This window comes from Pezoporus occidentalis, unplaced genomic scaffold (assembly GCF_034315485.1).
Source record: "Pezoporus occidentalis ecotype Australia unplaced genomic scaffold, CSIRO_AGI_Poc_V1 ctg10, whole genome shotgun sequence".
Classification (NCBI taxonomy): domain Eukaryota; kingdom Metazoa; phylum Chordata; class Aves; order Psittaciformes; family Psittacidae; genus Pezoporus; species Pezoporus occidentalis.
The window spans coordinates 10,533,521-10,551,897 of NW_026912779.1; the positions used below are offsets into that span (position 1 = coordinate 10,533,521).

Consider the following 18,377-nt stretch of genomic DNA (forward strand, 5'->3'; position numbering starts at 1 on the left):
GGCAGGACCGATATGAGCCACTCCGTTCTGAGCCAGGCGTTTCTCGGTCAGGCTGAGGAGGGCAGAGCGAGGACGGGGGAGGCTGAGCCCAGCCGGGACAGGCTGAGGTGAACCGCGCCGAGCCGAACCTAACCGAGCCGAGCCGAACCGAGAGCCGAGCCGAAACCCGAAGCGAGCCGAGCCGAGCCGAGAGCCGAGCCGAAACCCGAAGCGAGCCGAGCCGGGCAGAGCGGCGACGGGCGGGGCTAGGGGCTGCGGCGCGAGGGGCGGTGCCGGCGGGAGGAGGCGATCGCGGCGGCGGCCGCACCCCGGGCGCTGCGCCGCGGGGGCTCGGTGGGCCGGGCCGGGGCGGGCCGCGCCGCCGCGGGGGAGGCGCCACTGGCAGGCGCGTCTCCTCCTTCCTCGCTGCTGCCGCGACCGCGGCTCCCTCCCTCCTTCCCTCCCTCCCTCCCGCCCGGGTCCGGCGCTGCCCTGCCCGCTCCCGGCGGCCGCGGCCGCTCGGCAGCGCCGCCGCTTCCTGCCGGGGCTCCGCCGCTCCCTCCCCGCTCCGCCGCCACCCGCGGCGCCCCGCCATGGCGTGAGCGCGGCCATGGGGCTGGCCCGGCGCCGCCGCCTGCCCCCGGGCGCTGCGCCGCTCCCCCGGGCCCGGACCCCGCGCCGCCGCCGCCGCCGCCGCGCCCCGCCGCGCCCCCGCGGCGCGCTGACCGCCGCCTCGCCGCCTCCTCCTCCTCCTCCTCCGCCCGCCGCCGCCCGGCGACGAGAGCGGCCGTAGCCCCCCTCCTTTCCCTTCCCACCCCCTTCCCCCCCCTCTGCCGCCGCCCGCGCTCCCGCGCCGTCGGGCCCGGCGCGGCCGCCAGCCCCGGCCCGCCGCGGCGCGGCCTCCCCCGCCATGTGAAGCTCAGGAAGATGCGGAGGCGCAGCCCGGCCGCCCGCGGCGAGGGATGAGCCTAGACGGGGAGAAGATGACCGAGGAAGCCTACCCTGACGAGTGAGCGGGGCCGGGGCCGGGCGGGAGCGGGGTGTGGGGGGGTTCGCCCTTTGTTGCCCAGGTGCGGGTCCCTCACCCCCTCTTTCCCCTCCGCAGACACACCGACCGCGGGCGGACAGAGGGACACGGACACGCGCGTACGTGTGCGCGCTGCCCGCCCGTGCATCCGCCATTTCGCGCTCCCCCCCGGGCCGCGCTCATTTGCATTCCGCCTATTTCATTCATAAAAAAACCCGGACGGCGCGGGGACTGCGGGGAGCACCCCGGGCACCGAGCACCGGCACCGCGCCAGCCCCGGTGCGGGACTCGGGGCGCCCGGCGGCGGCCTGCGGCGGAAGCGGGGGTTGGTGATGGTGGTGGAAGGGGGGGGCCCAGAGGGGGAAAGCGGCGGTGCGCTCCGATTCCCCCGCAGCACCGGCGCTGGTGGGAGGGGGGGGGATCGGGGCGCTGAGGGGGGCACACACACGGGACATCGCGGGTCCCCGCCCCGGCCGCCGCCGTTTTTGTGAATAGGAGGGCGGCCGCCGCCGCCGTCACATGACGCCGCATTCATAAACCCGGTCACCGGCGGCCTCCCCATTCACCGCCACCTCCCCCCGTACCCCCGCGCCTCGGGGGGCTGCGGGTGCCCGCTGCGCGCACCTCCCGCACCGGCACCCCCTTGCTCGGCAAGGCTCGCACAGCCTCCCCACGGATAAAGCCGGGGAGAGGCCGTGCCGAGGGTTTCAAAATGCCTGACGGTGCTCTTTTCCCTCTGGACAATTTTTCTTCCCCCAAAATACAACTTCAGGAGGCATTAACGGCGAAATTCCAGGAAAGGCTTTTAACAAACCGTGCCGGGCCCAAGTGTTGTTCCTGGCTATCTCTTTCTGCGTTTTGACAGTCGAGAAAAATGAGTCACTTGCGTGCAGGGCTGGTTTCGTGCCAAGCGCCATAGGATGTACCACGCTTTAAAATGACTTCTCTCAGGGCTTATAAAGCGGCGTCGGAATTGTGCAACTTTTCGGCTCGGTTTTGGAGCCCTAAAAAGAAAATAAAATGCCGTAATTGGCGGCGTGTGCTGCGCTTATACCTTTGTAATGTCAGCCTTGTTTTGAGGGGGTTCACTGGAGGAGCGCGAGTGGCGAAGGAAATGGCTTCTGCCTGCGATGCGTGTGTGAAGAGGAATTGTTATTTTGGCACTTCTTAATGAAGAGACTATAAATACGTGCTTATGTGTAGCTTCTGAAATTGTGGTTATTTTGAAGTTGGGATCGCTTTTCCCAAAAAAGAGGGAAAAAGTTGACTTTCTCTCTTGTGGATTGCCATGACCTAGCAGGCTGGAAAACTGCAGCCAGCTTGTTTCCAATAAAACCCTACTGGTTCTTGGTTAGTGTTTTGGGTTTCATTTCTCAAGTTGGACAAGAGGAGGAGAGATGTGTCCCTCCTTCTGGGTTTGAGAGCGCAGGGGCAAACTGAACCTGATTGAGTGGATGAAAGCTGGTGCTTGCCAAGCTTCATCTTGCAGGAAGATCTTGCTCTGAGCATGTTTTCCTGCAGGGCTTGGTGTGGAGGTGAGTGTCGCTGTAAAACAGTGAGCGCTTGGCTCTGGTGGTTGGGTTGGTTGGGTTTTTTCCTAACTTAATTGTAGGCTGCAGTTTGTTTTGGAGTGAATCCTTCCTCCACGTGCCGCTGTGCTGCCATGCCCAGCGAGGCTTTGGCGGGTGGGTTTCCTGTGCTGGGCTGGGGAGGGAGGCTCTTGGGTCATGCTGCCTCTATTGGGGGTCACCAGTCAACCCAGCACCGCTGTGCTTCATTCCCTGGGAGATGAGGAGTACTTGCGGCCGCAGGGAGATGGTACCCATCCCACTTCCCAGACCAGCGTTGGCTGTTTTCTTGGCGTACGGATGTGTTGGCATTCAGGGTAGATGACACAATGTGGTCCTTACTTTGTGCACATCCCAAGCAGCTGTTTCAGAGGCTGCGGTTGGGCTTGTCGCAGTTCAGTTCAGGCCTTCTCCTTGCAGGGCATGGTGAGGTGTTTTAGGTAAGCCATGGTTTCCTCCATAAGCTCTTCGCTTCCAGCCTTGCATTGATTGATAGCGTCGCTGAAGCCGGTGACTCATAGGTTGTTTTTCATTTCAGCGGTGGGTGAAGTGATTTGATTTTTTTTTTTATCCAATATATATGGTGTTAAAAGAAATAAGGACAGGCTCTCCTGATAAGTTTTCTCAAGCTGTCAGAACAATGGTAGTATAGCGTGCTATTTGCCCTAGATATCTGGCTTTAATTTGCATAGCTATTCTCGTTTCACTGAGTGCACTGTGAGCAAATGTTAACAGCCAGATTACAAAAAAAGGACCACTGTTAGGATGCATTTTAAAATAACCCTCTTCAAGTAAATGATGAGGGTCACCCCCTTCCATTTTTGGCTTTATTTTTATTTTAATTTGAGAACAACTTTTTAAGATTTTTGAGTTTTGACACAATTTATAAAACCAAGGAAGGAAAAAAAATAGGGCTCAGGATGCTGGAAACTCATTGGTCCCTTCATGACTGCACCATTTCAGATCGATACTTAGAGGTCAATTTGTCATTGCAAAGTGAGCACCTCTTTCTGCATCTCAGCCTTTATTTCTGCTTCCGTCCTCCTCCCCCCCCCCCCATCTCCGCTGTGCTTCTCCATTGCACATTGCAGGGCTGGGGGGGGGGGGGCGGAAATGGGGCTGCTCTGTAATAAATTGGAGGCACGAAGCTGTGGTGCTGAGTGTAAGTGGTGGGAGAGTTTTGGGCAGCGCTGCCTGTACCCAGGAGAAGGGCAGCTGCCCATCGCCATCCGTGACCTCTTCCACAGCTCCCGGGTGGGCTGCTGGCGACTTTCCATTTGTAAGTAGGAGGATGGAGCCGAACCCTTAAAACGATTCGGTTATGCCCGGAGGCTGCCTCCTGCTCGTTCCGATGCACAGTTCCAAGAAAGTCACAGGAAGTAATTAAATGGAAAAGGTCAGAGAACGAGGAAGTGTTGGTCTGCAGCCTTTCGCGGCTTGGGATGGAGCCGCGATGCCCTGCCCGAGCCAGGAAGCGGCTGCATCCCCGCAGGGTCCCCACCACTTGGCTTGATTTATTCCAGCAAGCCCCAAGTGTGTGTTCCAAGTGCTTGCAAGTGGGAACGGTCCCCCGGAGGCTTTTAACAGGCTGGGTGAAGCGGGGTATGTCTTGTGCAGTGGAGGGGGTTACTCTAGTGTTGTCCAGGACAGCAAAATGTGATGCGAGATTACACTGAGACTTCAGGGTGATGCATTTTTCCCAGTCCAGGGAAAGAAAATTAAACTTGACTCACTCTCATTTGTCCCTTTGCTGGTCCCCAAATCCCTCTTCTCTCCATCACTGAGCAGGGACCAGCAATACTTGCTCTGAATACCAAGGCATTGCAGTTTGCCCTTTACACCGAAAAAAATAATTCCTTTTTTTTCTTTTCCATCATTTTCCCCACACTTTTGCCCAATACTGATGATTTTTCTGTAGGTGTCATAAGCGGCTCATCCAGCTAGATTTTTTTGCTGCAAGCTTAAGCTGGGGAGGAAGGCATGGGACACACTCTGTGTCATGACATTATTGCTCACAAATAGGACAGGAAATGAAGGATTGCCAAAATATAACTGTTTATTTCTTGGCCTGAAAACATGGCTGTTTAAAATACAGCATGTAAGTAGCTGCTTTGTCCAGTTGCTGGGAGAAGTTGCTGTTTATGAGGGAATAATAGCTCTGTTCGATGAAGGAAGGAGGAAAAAGAAGGGATTTACCCTTTCTACTTCTGTCTCGGGAATGCTTTGAAAAGGAAGGTGGAAGACCTATAGGAAGGGCATTTGGCTGGACAACTGTATGGGCGACCTGGGTGAAGAGCGTGCCCCAAGTGTGAGGGAGCCAGACTTGTCTCAGTCCATCCTCTGGCCACAGACAGCCCTGGGATAACCCCTAGCTTGTACTGAAGAGGAGAAACCAAACAACCTGCCTTTGGGTGAGAATATGAGGTTTTTCGGTGAGGCTGCCCTCAGCAAGAAGCGTGGTGGGACAGCTATGGTGGGACGATGTTCCAGTGTAGCACAGCTGCCACACCAGCAATGGGATCACCCTCCAGTGTGGCTTAAAAGGTGGGCCTTATCCACCCATGTAATGAAATCCCGAGGCTGCAAACAAAGGTATGTTGTGCAGTTGGGCTTGCTCTTAATGTGGACTTGGTTTGCTGATGGCTGGATTTAAACCACAAAATTGCTTCCTGTCGGCCACCAGACTGCAGGAAGATGATGGTAATTGTCCTCCTTCTTCTGGACCAGGCTGGAAATAGTTCGGAAATGAGACACAACTCTTGGTTCCAATTACTCCTTTTGCTTTCTTACACACTCTGGCATGCTTGAGGAATCGATAAATCCAATTTCCTTCCCTCCAGCAGAATAAGGATAAATGATCCTCCGGAGGTATTAAACCTGGGAGAGACGTGCTCGGGAAGTTTGAATACCAAAAGGGTGCTGGCAGTTGGCCACATCCCGACACAAATAATGTTGTGTGTTGATACAGCCTGTTGAATGGCAGCGCCCTCATTCTGCCGAAGTTGAGATCTTATGGCTCATTGGCAAAGGTGCATCTCTTGCTTTCTGCACTAGAAGGCCCAGCTTTGGCAGTAAGAACTGTGCCCTACAGCAGATTCATTGAAACACGTGTTTTGTTTCATTTTCCCTGTATTATTTTTTCCTTTTTTTTATAGCAGTAGGAGGTAATCCTGCTCACAAGAGATATGCAGGAGTAGAGAGGGCACAGAGGCCAGTAGAACTAAAAGTACAGCTCTGGAGGCTGCATTTTTGATATCTGCCCTGTTTGCTAAGTGGAGCTTTTGCTTTTTGAAGGACTTGCACTTCTGAATCAGTGCAGAAATGTAAAAGGAAAGAAAACGAAAAAGGTCGGTGGACTAAAAAAAGGCACAAATAGACTGTGGAGTTGATTGACAGCAGATGAGAGCCACCGCGGTCCCTGTTTCTGTGGACTACCAGAAGCAAGTGAGAAGCTGTTGTCACATGAATCCCAGCACTGGTAGGAGATGTCTTCTCCTGCAGCAAACAGAGCAGGGCAGCATCTCCCAGCACCTGGCTTGCACTGACCCTTTCTTCCCACTTTGGCTGTGGATAAACTCAGCTGATGGTTTCTAATGCTGACTTTTTTTTGTTGTTTCTTTTCTTACCTATTGATTTTCTGTGAAGATCTGGTGAGTTTTCTTTTCCTTCCTTCCCTTTTCTCTGCCCACGTCCACCCCCTTTCCTTGTCAAATTTCCTTTAGTCATTTATTTTTCTGCTGCTTGCTCAGTACTGAAAACCTGAGCCTCTGAAGCTGCAGGAGAAACATAGCAGGGCTGCACCAGCCGCCTGTTTGATGCCTTCCCTTTGCACCTAACCCTCACCTTTGGTTTTGCAGCAGCCTTTCCGAGCAAAGGTTGGGTTTGCCTGTGTAGGATCTTATGCTTTGTTTCCTCACATGGCAAGGCTGGCTGGCTGCTGGTCCCCTCTACTAAGTAAGTCGAGGGTGATGTGTTGCAGGCAGAACCAGGGAGAGGGGACAAGCCCTGCTAATGCAGCAAGAATAGCAAAGCAATGTCCACACACTGCTTCTGCCTGCTGGTGCAGTGATTTTGGGGGTTTTGTGTGTGACCACTGTGTTAGTACCTGCAAATATCATGGTGATGTGCCTCGCCTCTCTTTCTACACCAGCTTGGTGCTGAACAGATGTTGGGTGGGCAGAGGAAGATCACCTGCTTTAGGTCCAGGAGGATGTTTTAGTTAAGCCTCATCGCTGTACCTCTTCTAGCACAGTCCCTGGTGATTCCTCCCTCCCTTTCCCCTTACCCATCGCACCCAGTGGCCAGCTCTTCAGTGAAGGAGGCTCTTTGCCTTGGGCTGAGGTTGAGAGAAGCTCTTCATGCAGAAATTATGAGGGGCTGTTCCTTCCACTGGGTTTCTGCACTTTCTTGCCCACTTTCTCCATTTCACTTCTTGGTTTGTGTTCTTTCGTTTCCTTTCCCCTGTACTCATGGGGTTTTGTTGGTTTGGTTTTTTCTTTTTCTTAGTTTATTCCTTCATGTGTTGCTCTTGTCTGGAAGCAGAACTTCTGCCATTGCTGCCTGCTGCTCCTGTTGCAAACCAAACCCTGCTGCCCATGTTTTTTTCCCTAGCGTGTTCATTTCCCTAGGTGTTCTCCCATAACATACACCTGGTGTGGCCATTGGAGCAAAACACTGCTTCATGCTTCACCTTAAAAGTAAGCTGTGTTTTATCAAAAACAGTATTATAAAGTACGCTTTCAAGGCTGTTAAAGCCCTTTCTGCCAACAGCTGGCAGGTTCTACCTGTTGCAGTAGATCTAAGTGAGATTTAACCCAAATTACTATTTTTGTCTCTGGTTTGCTTGTTCTTAAGCTCTTTGAATAATTTTCTTTGACTTTCTTTGCTTGCAACTTGCACTTCAAGGACTATGTTTTGGGTTGTTTTTAGTTTTTTCCCCTCCCCTTTGTTCTCAACTCCTACATGTGTGTTGTAATCAGAGAAGAGATCTTGAGTCTATCAACTGAGCCCGAATTCTGATGGCTCTTCCAGCTCCAAAGGAAACTTCGTACTGGCAGGCATGGGGAGGAGGGGTTACCGGGCTCCCTGACAAATAACTTGGCTTCTTCATCTGTGGTGTTTTCAGAAGTGAGGTTGCAGAGTTGTCCACCTTCACAAAGTTCTTGGACTTAGATAGTGGTGCCTAGCAAGGAGAAAGATTGAATACTGCGTAATCTGAATACTGCTGTTGTAGTGGAGCTCATTCCTTGCTGGCTAGTGCTTTTTATCCAACGTGCTACAGAAACCAGGCAAAATGCAAGCCAAAAATAGCATCTTCAGTGTACTAACTAAACAATTAAATGGATGAGGCCACGGTGGATGGGGCTTGAAGCAACCTGGTCTAGTGGAAGGTGTCCCTGCCCGTGGCAGGGGGTTGGAACTGGATGAGCGTTAAGGTTTTTTCCAGCCGAAACCATTCTATGATTTTTTTGTTTGTGTGTGTATCAAATGGCCTTTCAAAAGTAACACTGGGATTTGTGACCTGTGTGCATCTTTCTCTAGGAACAAAATTATGTATGTCTTATTGGGACCAACCACTTCCCTGCCCTCGTTTAATTGCAGAGTTGAGTTGGTCGCTGTTACACCTCTGCTGCTGCTCTTTGAGTCTTGCATCGATGGCGCTGGGAGACGTGTTGTAAAACCTGATAGTGTCTTTTGATGTAGCGTATGGGAAACTTGTCTCTCTGCTTGTAAGGACCTGTGCTGCCATGCAAGGACAGGAGCATGTTCTGCATATGCACTCAAGTCCCAAGGAGGTCTGGAAACGTTTAGATTATTTCCTTAAATTGCATTATACGTACATCCTGTTTGGATAGTCCCATTACTTCTTTTTTTTGCCTAGTTAAAAGTGGGTCTGAAGAATAGGCAGCGTCGCTCTCTGTACTGTACATTGAAGTGTTCAGCATTGCTTGCCTGTTCATTGAGTAGTTAGGAACAGGATTAGTTTCCTTCGTGATAGCTGAAATCCACTGAAGGTGTTTGCACAGCAGTCAGAGTTTCAAAACGCTGTGGGAAATCACAGAGCTTCTTCCCTAAACAGAGCCTGTTGCAGCACCACGGTTTCACCTACCAGCTCCTTCCCGGTCCTCCCCTTGCCTGCGGAAAGACAACAGTTTTTAAATGATGTGGTTTTATAGGAATTAAGCCCATGCTTAGGATTAGCTGATGCCACTAGCAGCAATTACCATCTGAGCTAAAGCACATCTGGGTAATTATTCTTTCTTTTCCCTGAGTCTCTAGACTTAATGCTTTTTTATTTATTAATTCACTTACTGCTGGTGGGAAATGAAAATTCACATGCTGGTGGTGGAAAGCATTTTTCAGGGGGGACGTGAGGTCAAAGAAAGCTCTCCTTGTGTATATCTGTTTCTTGGTGGGGTGTTCCTTCATTTTGGTATGAACCACACTCCTTTTTCTGCAGCCAGAATGACTCCTCACCCTTAGCACCGTGAGCAGGTCCCTGTGATGAGGGACATGCAGCCCAAAAAGATACCCATTGTGCTTGTTCCCCCTCCATCAAGCGCTTGTGCCTGCTGAAAGCTGAGAATTCAGCTTACCTCTGCTCACTGCATTTCTTCCGCTGACATGTCCAAACACTCCTGCTTGGATATTTAAGTGCTTGGGAGGCAAGCTGGCTGTTTACGTGGTTTTACAAGTGGAAAGGTATGCCCCCAAGCTGATATAAGGTTACTAATGCTTCAAGTTGAAGCATATAGGGGAAGCGTGTGCTTTATCTCAAGCTGGGATGAAACAAGGGAAGGGGGAGTGTGAATAGCTGGGTTTGTGTCCCTCCAGTGGGCAGCAGCCCTGGCCAGCTTGTTAGGGGCATCCTTCTTCCCTTGCAGCCCATCACCCTGCCTCTGGGATGGCGTGCCAGGAGGATACCACCAGAATGATTGTTCTTGGGTTTTTTATATTTTCTCTGAGGGTTGAGAACAGTATCCAGGTGTTAACACTGGAAAGCTGCTTTTTTTTTTGGTTGTTTTCTAGAAATCAAAGGGATGCTCTGAAGAGCTGCTGGAAGGCATCAGCATTGCTGGCAAGTAGACTCAGCTGCTGCTGCAGGGCTCCTGGCTCTGGGGTTGTGGGTTATTTACAAACAGTCTGGTTCTTAAAAATTACGTAGGGATCTGAAAGTATCACCCTGGGTAATTCAAAGCACACTCAGAGGGGTTTTCAGCTGTTTAACTTAGTTCTGGTCCAGCTGCATGATTCCTGTAGCACTTGCACCTTTGCATCTCTGTTGTTCATCTCTATTGTATGGGTGGGAGTGTGAGGACAGAAGTCCAATGGCACAGTGGGGAGATGAGTGCCTAACTTTCCTTTGCTGGCAAGCTGGGAAGTCCACCCTCCTCTGCTGCCAGATTGGCCATTGAATAGCTGCATGAGAGAGCATGTTGCTGGAGGTGGGGGCTAGACCTGCCTTTACCATCTTCCCTACAGTTCTGGTAATGCAGCTGCTTTATTTGATCACATTTCCTGAATCCCAAGCTGCCTGATTCCTTAGGACTGATTTATTTTAATTACTTTTATTTACTTCTCTTAAAACCCCCAGTGCCTCAGTGGGGATGAAGAACCAGGGTACAGCCACCCCCTGGTAGACCGCAGCTAAATCCCTGTATTTCAGAGCTTGTTGCACTCCATGTATTTAAAGTGTGTGTGTACATTACAGAAAAGCCACAGATACTTCAGCAGAGCACACTTGAGCTTTTTTCTTTAAATGCTGGTGAAATTACAGCGAAAAGTTTATCACTGGAGATTTATAGCACTGCCAACGTAATTCATCCTTGACTGAAACTTGGCATAGGAGGTGTTAAACTGGTTGCAGCCCATCATTGCTTTACGTGTTGTTACTGGATGTATGCAGTTTGGTGGCTGTAAAGAGCGAAAGGTTAGGAAATGGTATAGAGTTTAGCAGAATAGTACTTCCAATCCTTACATTGCTTGAATGATCTTGTGTTTTTCAAAGGGCATCTGATGTTTAGTTGAACTAGAAGAAAAGCTTACTGCAGAGCTTGTTTTCAGTCTTCAAAACCAAGAATAAAAGGCTGCAGTACAATTAAACCACTAGAGCTGCTTAAGAGAAAAATTTCCTGTTTTATTTCTCTGCAAGTACTTAGCATTTGTATTGTAATACTGCAGGAGAGCCCAAACGTTGAATGGCTGGGAAGTTATTCAGCGATGCTGGAGACGAGCTTCTGCTTGTTGTCTGAAGGAAGTGAAATGTGGAGAGTTGGCGAGGTTGCTTAAAAACAGCAAATAAAAAGGAGGGAGTTACAGGAGAGGGGGAGAAAGGGGATTAAATGCGTTTTAAAACCCCATACAGTGTTATGTATTACGTTATATAGACAAGGATAATTTGCAGGTTTTTCCAGGAGAAAGCACCTCAGAACAACTGTAGCTTTCCTGTATCTTGTCTGCCTCGGTGACTTGGAGCTCAGTCCTGCTGAACCACAGGACTTCTCATGAAGCAGTTACAGCTTCTGTACTTCTAAGGCACTGGGTATAAATATTGCGGACAGACAGGCTCCTGGGTGGGGGAGCGGGAGGCATATGGAGAGCACAGTCTCACAAACGCAGTCAGGAAGTTCTAGAAATACCCTTTATAAACACTGCATCCTACAGGAAGAACCTTAAAGCCCAAATAAACCATTTCCCTTTTGCCTATGTATACATAAACTCCACTGGCCTGGAAGATCTTATCAGGTCAGTGATGTGCCTTTTTACAGGAGTCCCTAAAACAAGTTATCTGATAAATAGCAACTTTTTGTTTGAGCTGTTCACAGTGCCTTTATCAGCTATTAAAAAGCCCTTTCCCAGGAGTCACAAATCCTCCCAGGTCAGTTCATCTGAATAAGTGACCGGTTTTGATTAAAAGCCTTCCAAATGCAGAGTTGTACGGATGAGCAGAGGCAGAAGGAGGGTGGGTGATATTATCCATTCAACTTGATGTGTGCGTGGGGGGTGGATCTTCCCCCACCTAAAAGTTGTGCTTATATGTATATGGTATGTGTAGAAATGATTAACAGACAGCAGGTAAAGGGGAGGCAGAAATAGGCTTATTCTGATGCCTTGGATTGAACTCCAAAAGAGCTTGTTGGTCCTGCGGTTGCCATGGGCATCTTGCATGATGCTAGGCTTGACAATGTATGTGTGCTTGTAGTACAGGATGTTTTTACCCAACTTTTTCTCCTGTATTCGCCCATTAAAAATCTCCTTGCTTCTCTTCCAGTTTTCTTATTAGGCCCCAGAAATGCTGGTGCATCCAGAGGCTAGGATCTAACTGGGATCTCCCACTTTTTGGTGTGGAGCTGGCAGTTGATGTGCCTGTTGACCTTGGCCATGCCCATCGTCACCCAGCAAGCATTTAAGAAGCCCTTCGATATCACAGCCTATGAATGAAAAGAATTATGGCTTAATGAAGCCTGGCACCAACCCCTCATTCGGCTTGGTTCTGCATGCACGCCTTTAAACAAGATCCCTGAAATCAATTTCCATGGCATGCAGAAAAGGGCCCCCCTTCACCCCAAACCTCCATAAGCAACAAAAAACCCTGTTCCCTAAAGTTAACAGCTGCATGGGTTATTTTAGGAACAGTGATCATAGAGATCTATAAATTGAAAGCCCCATCTGTGGCATTTTTATCTTGGATGTGAAGGTTTGGCTATGGAGCACTGAAATTGTGCAGTGCTGACTGCCTCTGCAGCCATGTACCTCTATATATCCTCGTTCAGGAAAGCGCTGGGTGAATTGTAAACTGGGTTAATTTGTTGATATAATTCACCATTCTGTACAAAAGTCATTAAAAAAGTATTTCTGGCAGCTTTGTTGCTGGTGGGGTGTTTGGGTGGGTTTTTTTTCCTCCTTCCCTTTACTGTATCTCTAAGGAAGTGTGGGCTACCTTTATCGGAGTATTGGTGGAATAGCTTCCCCAAGCTTTCATAAGGTCGAATAGAAAAAACAAACACTGCTCCTTATGGGAAGGAAGGGATGAGGAAAGAAGGGTGTTTGTGTACACTTTCCCATTCATGTTTTAAAAAGAAAATATATAAACTTGTGGAGTGGGTGCTGTGTAATTCATGCTATTACAGGAGCTGAGAGTCAGAAGCTTAATTTGCTTTCTCAGTGCTGACTTAAACCAAACCAAAGGGGAATAGCAGCGAGCAGGAGAGCACTTACTGCTTTGGTTTTGCCTCTATTGAACAAAATGCACTCCCAAGTTCTGCAGTGATTTCAACAATAAAATCACCACGTGCTTTTGCTTATCAGTTCTCTTTGGATTACGAATTTATCTGAGGTTTGTGTGTTGAGTTGGGGTAAGATGATACAAAGGAAAATGTGTCCTTTGTTCCAGCACTTAAATTTTGAGATTTCAACACGTACCTTTTGTGCAAACTTTGGTCAAGAAAAACCAGTTCAGTGTTGCTGGACTGTTTCCCTCTTCTGCTGCCTCTCTTGCTGCAGGAATAGGAGGAATCGTTTTTCACAAGACCAGGTTCTGGTTCTGCATTGAGTCTGGTACCCTTCTGAAAATGCTTGACTGCAAGTAGGACTCCTCTGTATGTGTTTTAAGAAGGAAAAGGTTCTGCGCTTGGACTACACATGGTAGAGGTGGGACTAGAAATGAGCATCCCTCATTGAACTTTCTCCAGGTGATCATCAGCTCTAGGTCGCTAGTGGTGAGCCCTGGCTGCCTGCTCCTAATACAGACATTTAAAGCAGGCAGGTGCTGTGTTTGTCCAACAGTGAAGCAACCCCTGCCCTGTAGGTGAGAGTAGGAAAACCCAGCTGCTTTGTGAGAGGCTTCTGGATCAGGCTCTCTCTGTGGAATAGTTGGGGACAATGTATAAGATTTGCTCTTTGCTGCTATTAATGCTATAAAGGACTTTCTCAGTGAACTTCCAAGGATCTAGTCCAAGAAATTCCAAGGATCTAGCAGCCTGGTCTAGTGGAAGGTGTCCCTTGCCCATGGCAGGGGTTGGAACTAGATGAGCTTTGAGGTCCCTTCCAAACCATTCTGTGATTCTATGGAAATTGCTGCTAGTGGTTGTGGGGAGCATGCCTGTGTCTGGAAGAGGTTGTCCTCTCAGATGGGAAGAATGGGATGGCAGAGAAATTTGTTGAATTAATTGGTGATGGACAGCAGAAAAAGCACTCGTGTTTTCTGTACTGGTTCATTCTGGTCTGTGGTTTTACAAGTTACCATGATGTGAACCTAGAATCATAGAATCACAGAATCATTAGGGTTGGAAAGGACCTTAAGATCATCTAGTTCCAACCCCCCTGCTATGGGCAGGGACACCTTACGCTAAATCATATCACCCAAGGCCCAGTCCAACATGGCCTTGAGCACTGCCAGGGATGGAGCATTCACAGCTTCCCTGGGCAACCCATTCCAGTGCCTCACCACCCTAACAGGAAAGAATTTCCTCCTTATATCCAACCTAAACTTCCCCTGTTTAAGTTTTAACCCGTTACCCCTTGTCCTATCACTACAGTCCCTAATGAAGAGCCTGGGCCTGTTGGGTCACCCCTTGCTACAAGGTGCATGGGAAGGTGGCAACTGTATTTTTCCTAGACCAGTAGAATCGAGTCATCTTCATGTGTGCAGCATGGCAGGGAATGTGCTTTTGGCTTCAGCACCAACCTGCAGTTCAAGTGCTCATGCGTAGGTTCATTCTCATTGCCTTGCTCGCTTCATGTCACCCACATAGAATCATAGAATAGTTAGGGTTGGAAAGGACCTTAAGGTCATCAAGTTCCAAACCCCCTGCCATGGGCAGGGACACCTCACACGAAACCATGTCACCCAAGGCTCTGTGCAACCTGGCCTTGAACACTGCCAGGGATGGAGCATTCACAACTTCCCTGGGCAACCCATTCCAGTGCCTCAACACCCTCACAGTAAAGAACTTCTTCCTTATATCCAATCTAAACTTCCCCTGTTTAAGTTTGAACCCATTACCCCTTGTCCTATCACTACAGTCCCTAATGAAGAGTCCCTCCCCAGCATCCCTATAGGCCTCCTTCAGATACTGGAAGGCTGCTATGAGGTCTCCACGCAGCCTTCTCTTCTCCAGGCTGAACAGCCCCAACTTCCTTAGCCTGTCTTCATATGGGAGGTGCTCCAGTCCCCTGATCATCCTCGTGGCCCTCCTCTGGACTTGTTCCAACAGTTCCATGTCCACATGCATGATGCCAGTGTGGCTGCAAGTGACTCCAGAGGTACAATGACAGCAGTTGTATGCAGCTGCTTGGCAATGCTGAGTTGCTGTGATGTTTTCAGAGGAAAACCCAAATCTCTTCTGTGAAGTGGTGGAGAGCACAAGGTCATGCTGAGCTCCTGTGTGCAATATAACCCAAGAGAGAAGGGTGCTTTGGGTTTGCAAGTTCTTTAATTGAAAAAGGCTCCCAACAGCTCTTTAAACCTATCATTTCCTTAGGTGGAAGGAATAAATGTTCAGCTTCTTCCCTCTACTTTTGTATGTGACTTTTGTCAGCAAGAAACTTCTGCTGCCCCTGTGAACTTCTGAGTAAAACCAGCTCCTCAGGACAGAAAAGGGAAACTCCTTGAGAGCACTTTCCAGTGTTGAAATGCACCGTATAAAAGCACGTTTGTACATTTTGTTACGTGAAGGAATTCCTGGCCGTACCCAGCCTTAAGTAAATAGCCAGGGAGAGGTGACTGAAGCGTGACGGATGGCTGTGGCTGGCGAGGAAAGGCGCGCGGCGTGGAAGTCCGTGGTGCAAAGCAGACGATGAAGGAAACTGTGCTGCTCTTTACAGAAGTGGTGTTGTGTTAGGAGAAAGCTGTCCAGTGCCTAAAGCTGTGCCCAAGGTGTCCTGCAACAAGTACAGAAAACACAGAAAGGTTTTCATCGATCCATGCGTAAACTTTCCTTTTGTGCCATGTATTCCAGGCTACTTGAAAACGATGAGCCTTCATCAGTGAAAGGGGTGTGTTGCTGACTGGATCTTTAGCTTCAGATTCTGGATAGAGAAAAACTTGAGAAGCTAAAATCCTTTTCTAGTGTTGCATAATTCAAGACATAGGAAGGTCCAACCCATGTGGCAGCTCAGGCAGTCTAGGTTGGTGAGACGGCAGAAAACAAAGCAGGGTTTTCCTTGGATGGCTCAAATAGGAATGTGCCTGACTGAGCACCTGGTTCAAGCACCTCTTGCTGTATAATTCATAAAGGGGATCTAGAAATTCCCTTTACAGCAAAGGTAAACTTTTAAAACCCAGAGAAAACTTAAGACTGGAGAGGGGGAAAATATAGCTGTTGGAAGGTGCTGCCTTGCAGGGAACATGAATGCTGCTGTCCAAGAGTTTCTTTGGTTAATTGAGTGAGAGAAGTTGAAAGGGTTGTGCATGCTCACAGCTTGTGCATATTCTTGCTACGTCGTATTTAACTTCTTCTGAAGACTGTATGCTTTAAATATGGGGAAAGTAATACCTAAAACGCTAACATTCAGTCTGTATATATTAGTTTTATTTTGGAACATCTTAAATACAGGAACTTTTTTTGCAGGGATGTGGCTTTGTCGTTCATGATCTAATTAAAATACTGAATACAGTAATCTCTTTTGTGCTTAAGGAAGATGTTTGCTTCTGTATGTGGTAATTTCCCTCCGCAGGATAGCCTTAACTTGTCAAGAGTGCCTTGTTTAAAGGTCAGAAGATGGTTGCCATCTTCCCTGTGATCAAATGTGTGCAGGCAGATGTGGAAAAAGCCTCTCTGAGATTGGTCTTTGTGGTTTTTTTGTACAAAAACATGCAACAACCTGGAATGGGGATGTGTAAGCTTCCAAGAAACCTGTTTATATGAGAAGGTATTTACCACAGAATCATAGGATAGTTAGGGTTGGAAAGGACCTTAAGATCATCTAGTTCCAAACCCCCTCCCATGGACAGGGACACCTCACACTAAACCATTTCACCTAAGGCTCTGTCCAACCTGGCCTTGAACACCGCCAGGGATGGAACATTCACAACTTCCCTGGGCAACCCATTCCAGTGCCTCACCACCCTTACAGGAAAGAACTTCTTCCTTATATCCAATCTAAACTTCCCCTGTTTAAGTTTGAACCCGTTACCCCTTGTCCTGTCACTACAGTCCCTAATGAAGAGTCCCTCCCCAGCATCCCTATAGGCCCCCTTCAGATACTGGAAGGCTGCTATGAGGTCTCCACGCAGCCTTCTCCTCTCCAGGCTGAACAGCCCCAACTTCCTCAGCCTGTCTTCATACGGGAGGTGCTCCAGTCCCCTGATCATCCTCGTGGCCTCTTCTGGACTTGTTCCAACAGTTCCATGTCCTTTTTATGTTGAGGACACCAGAACTGTACACAGTACTCTAAGTGAGGTCTCACACCATGTGTTTGGTGATCAGGAGGTAGCTTGATGATGCAGTCTTCTGCCTGGGCACAGCCAGCAGCCTCTGCAAGGCCATGCCTTTGGTTATGATAGCTTAAGGATGACGTTTGCAACGGGCTCCTTTAGTGCAGATGTGTGTGGTAGCTTCAAGGGTTGTGTAGGCTTTCTCCCCACGTTGTATAGCACAGCACTCTTGGCTTATGCTGCCTATGATTGTAGCTGTGGTTTTGTGAATGCTTTGTGCCATGTAGAGCTCCCCTGTGTTATGGATCATGCATGAATTAGTGTGTCCGTGTCATGGAGCAGCACTGGGGCAGAGTGGATTTTTGGTTTATTTCTTTAGCTAGGCAGTGTGCTGAACATGTCCTTCCTTTTGGCTAAAATTAAACCTTCTCCCCACCCCAAGCTGCCCTCCCACCCTTGGACTTCCACTGCACAAGGCATGAGAGACATGCAGAGCACGCCATAGGTTGGCATGATGTTTCAATTAACTGTTAAATTCATTATCCTGGGATATAATCGAATGAAGCTTGAAGAGCATGCTTGCCTCAGGTGAATAGAAGGCCTGCCTGAGCAAGCATTGAGGTACCAGGCAGGCATTAATGCGTATCAAAGGAAAAGCTTAATTTTAGCCCTACGAGTCTCAATGTGATGTGGCACCTTCAGCAGCCAGTGGATGTGGGTTATTGTGCTGCCAGCTTTTGGCAGGTTAGAGTTAATAAAACCTGTTACTTGGACATGGTGTAGGCACTGCTGGGCTTATAAGAGCTGTAAGTGCCCATTTCACACCAGCGTTTCAGGGAAGCAAGTGAGGAGCCACTTTGAGCTCACAATACTGCCTGCTTGGCAGAGTGTCACGAGGAAGTCCCTAGTGCCAGGAGTGGGATTTTTGGGATAGTCCCCGTGCCATCCTCCATACCGGGAACAGCTGGTCATCGTAGGCATGATGGGCATCTAGGGTCCCTGGCACCAGAGCCCAGCCTTCCCTCATGCTACCTTGGTTGGCAGGGGAGTCGCTGTCTGCAATGGAAATTGTCTAAGCTGCTTGGTTTTCCTTTGTTGTTGTAATTATTATATTTCTGATGCCATTGGCATACATCTGAGTTGCTGAAGTACTCATGGACCTCCAACACTCCTTGATTGAATGAATAAGGCCAAAACTCCCTGTGCAGCCAGGGCTGTGCAAAGCCAAGAAGCTATGAGATGCCCCAGAAGAAGAGATGTATGATGCTTACAGCTGTCTGTGTGCTGTGTGTTCTGTAACCAGGGCTTCCAAAGCTTGGGAGGCTGCTTTGGACCAGGCACCCATCACTCTGTTGTGCTTTTTTGTTACTTCATGCTGGTTTTGTATGCTTTGAAGAAAGGGACTTTCAGAGTCTATCTTTGGGTA

At 49.2% G+C, this 18,377-nt stretch overlaps 1 protein-coding gene across 2 annotated transcripts in view; it reads left to right on the forward strand.

Annotated features, from left to right (window-relative positions):
* The first annotated feature begins 687 nt into the window (after positions 1 to 687).
* SPRED2 (sprouty related EVH1 domain containing 2) overlaps positions 688 to 18,377 on the forward strand; it is a 66,765-nt gene continuing 49,075 nt past the window's right edge. Inside the window, exon 1 of one of the 2 annotated variants that reach the window (XM_062611615.1) lies at positions 688 to 988. In XM_062611615.1, coding sequence (XP_062467599.1) covers positions 942 to 988 — 47 coding nt within the window. In that variant the 5' untranslated portion in view covers positions 688 to 941. The remainder of the gene's footprint in view (positions 989 to 18,377) is intronic. The other variant, XM_062611633.1, reaches the window with a different exon arrangement.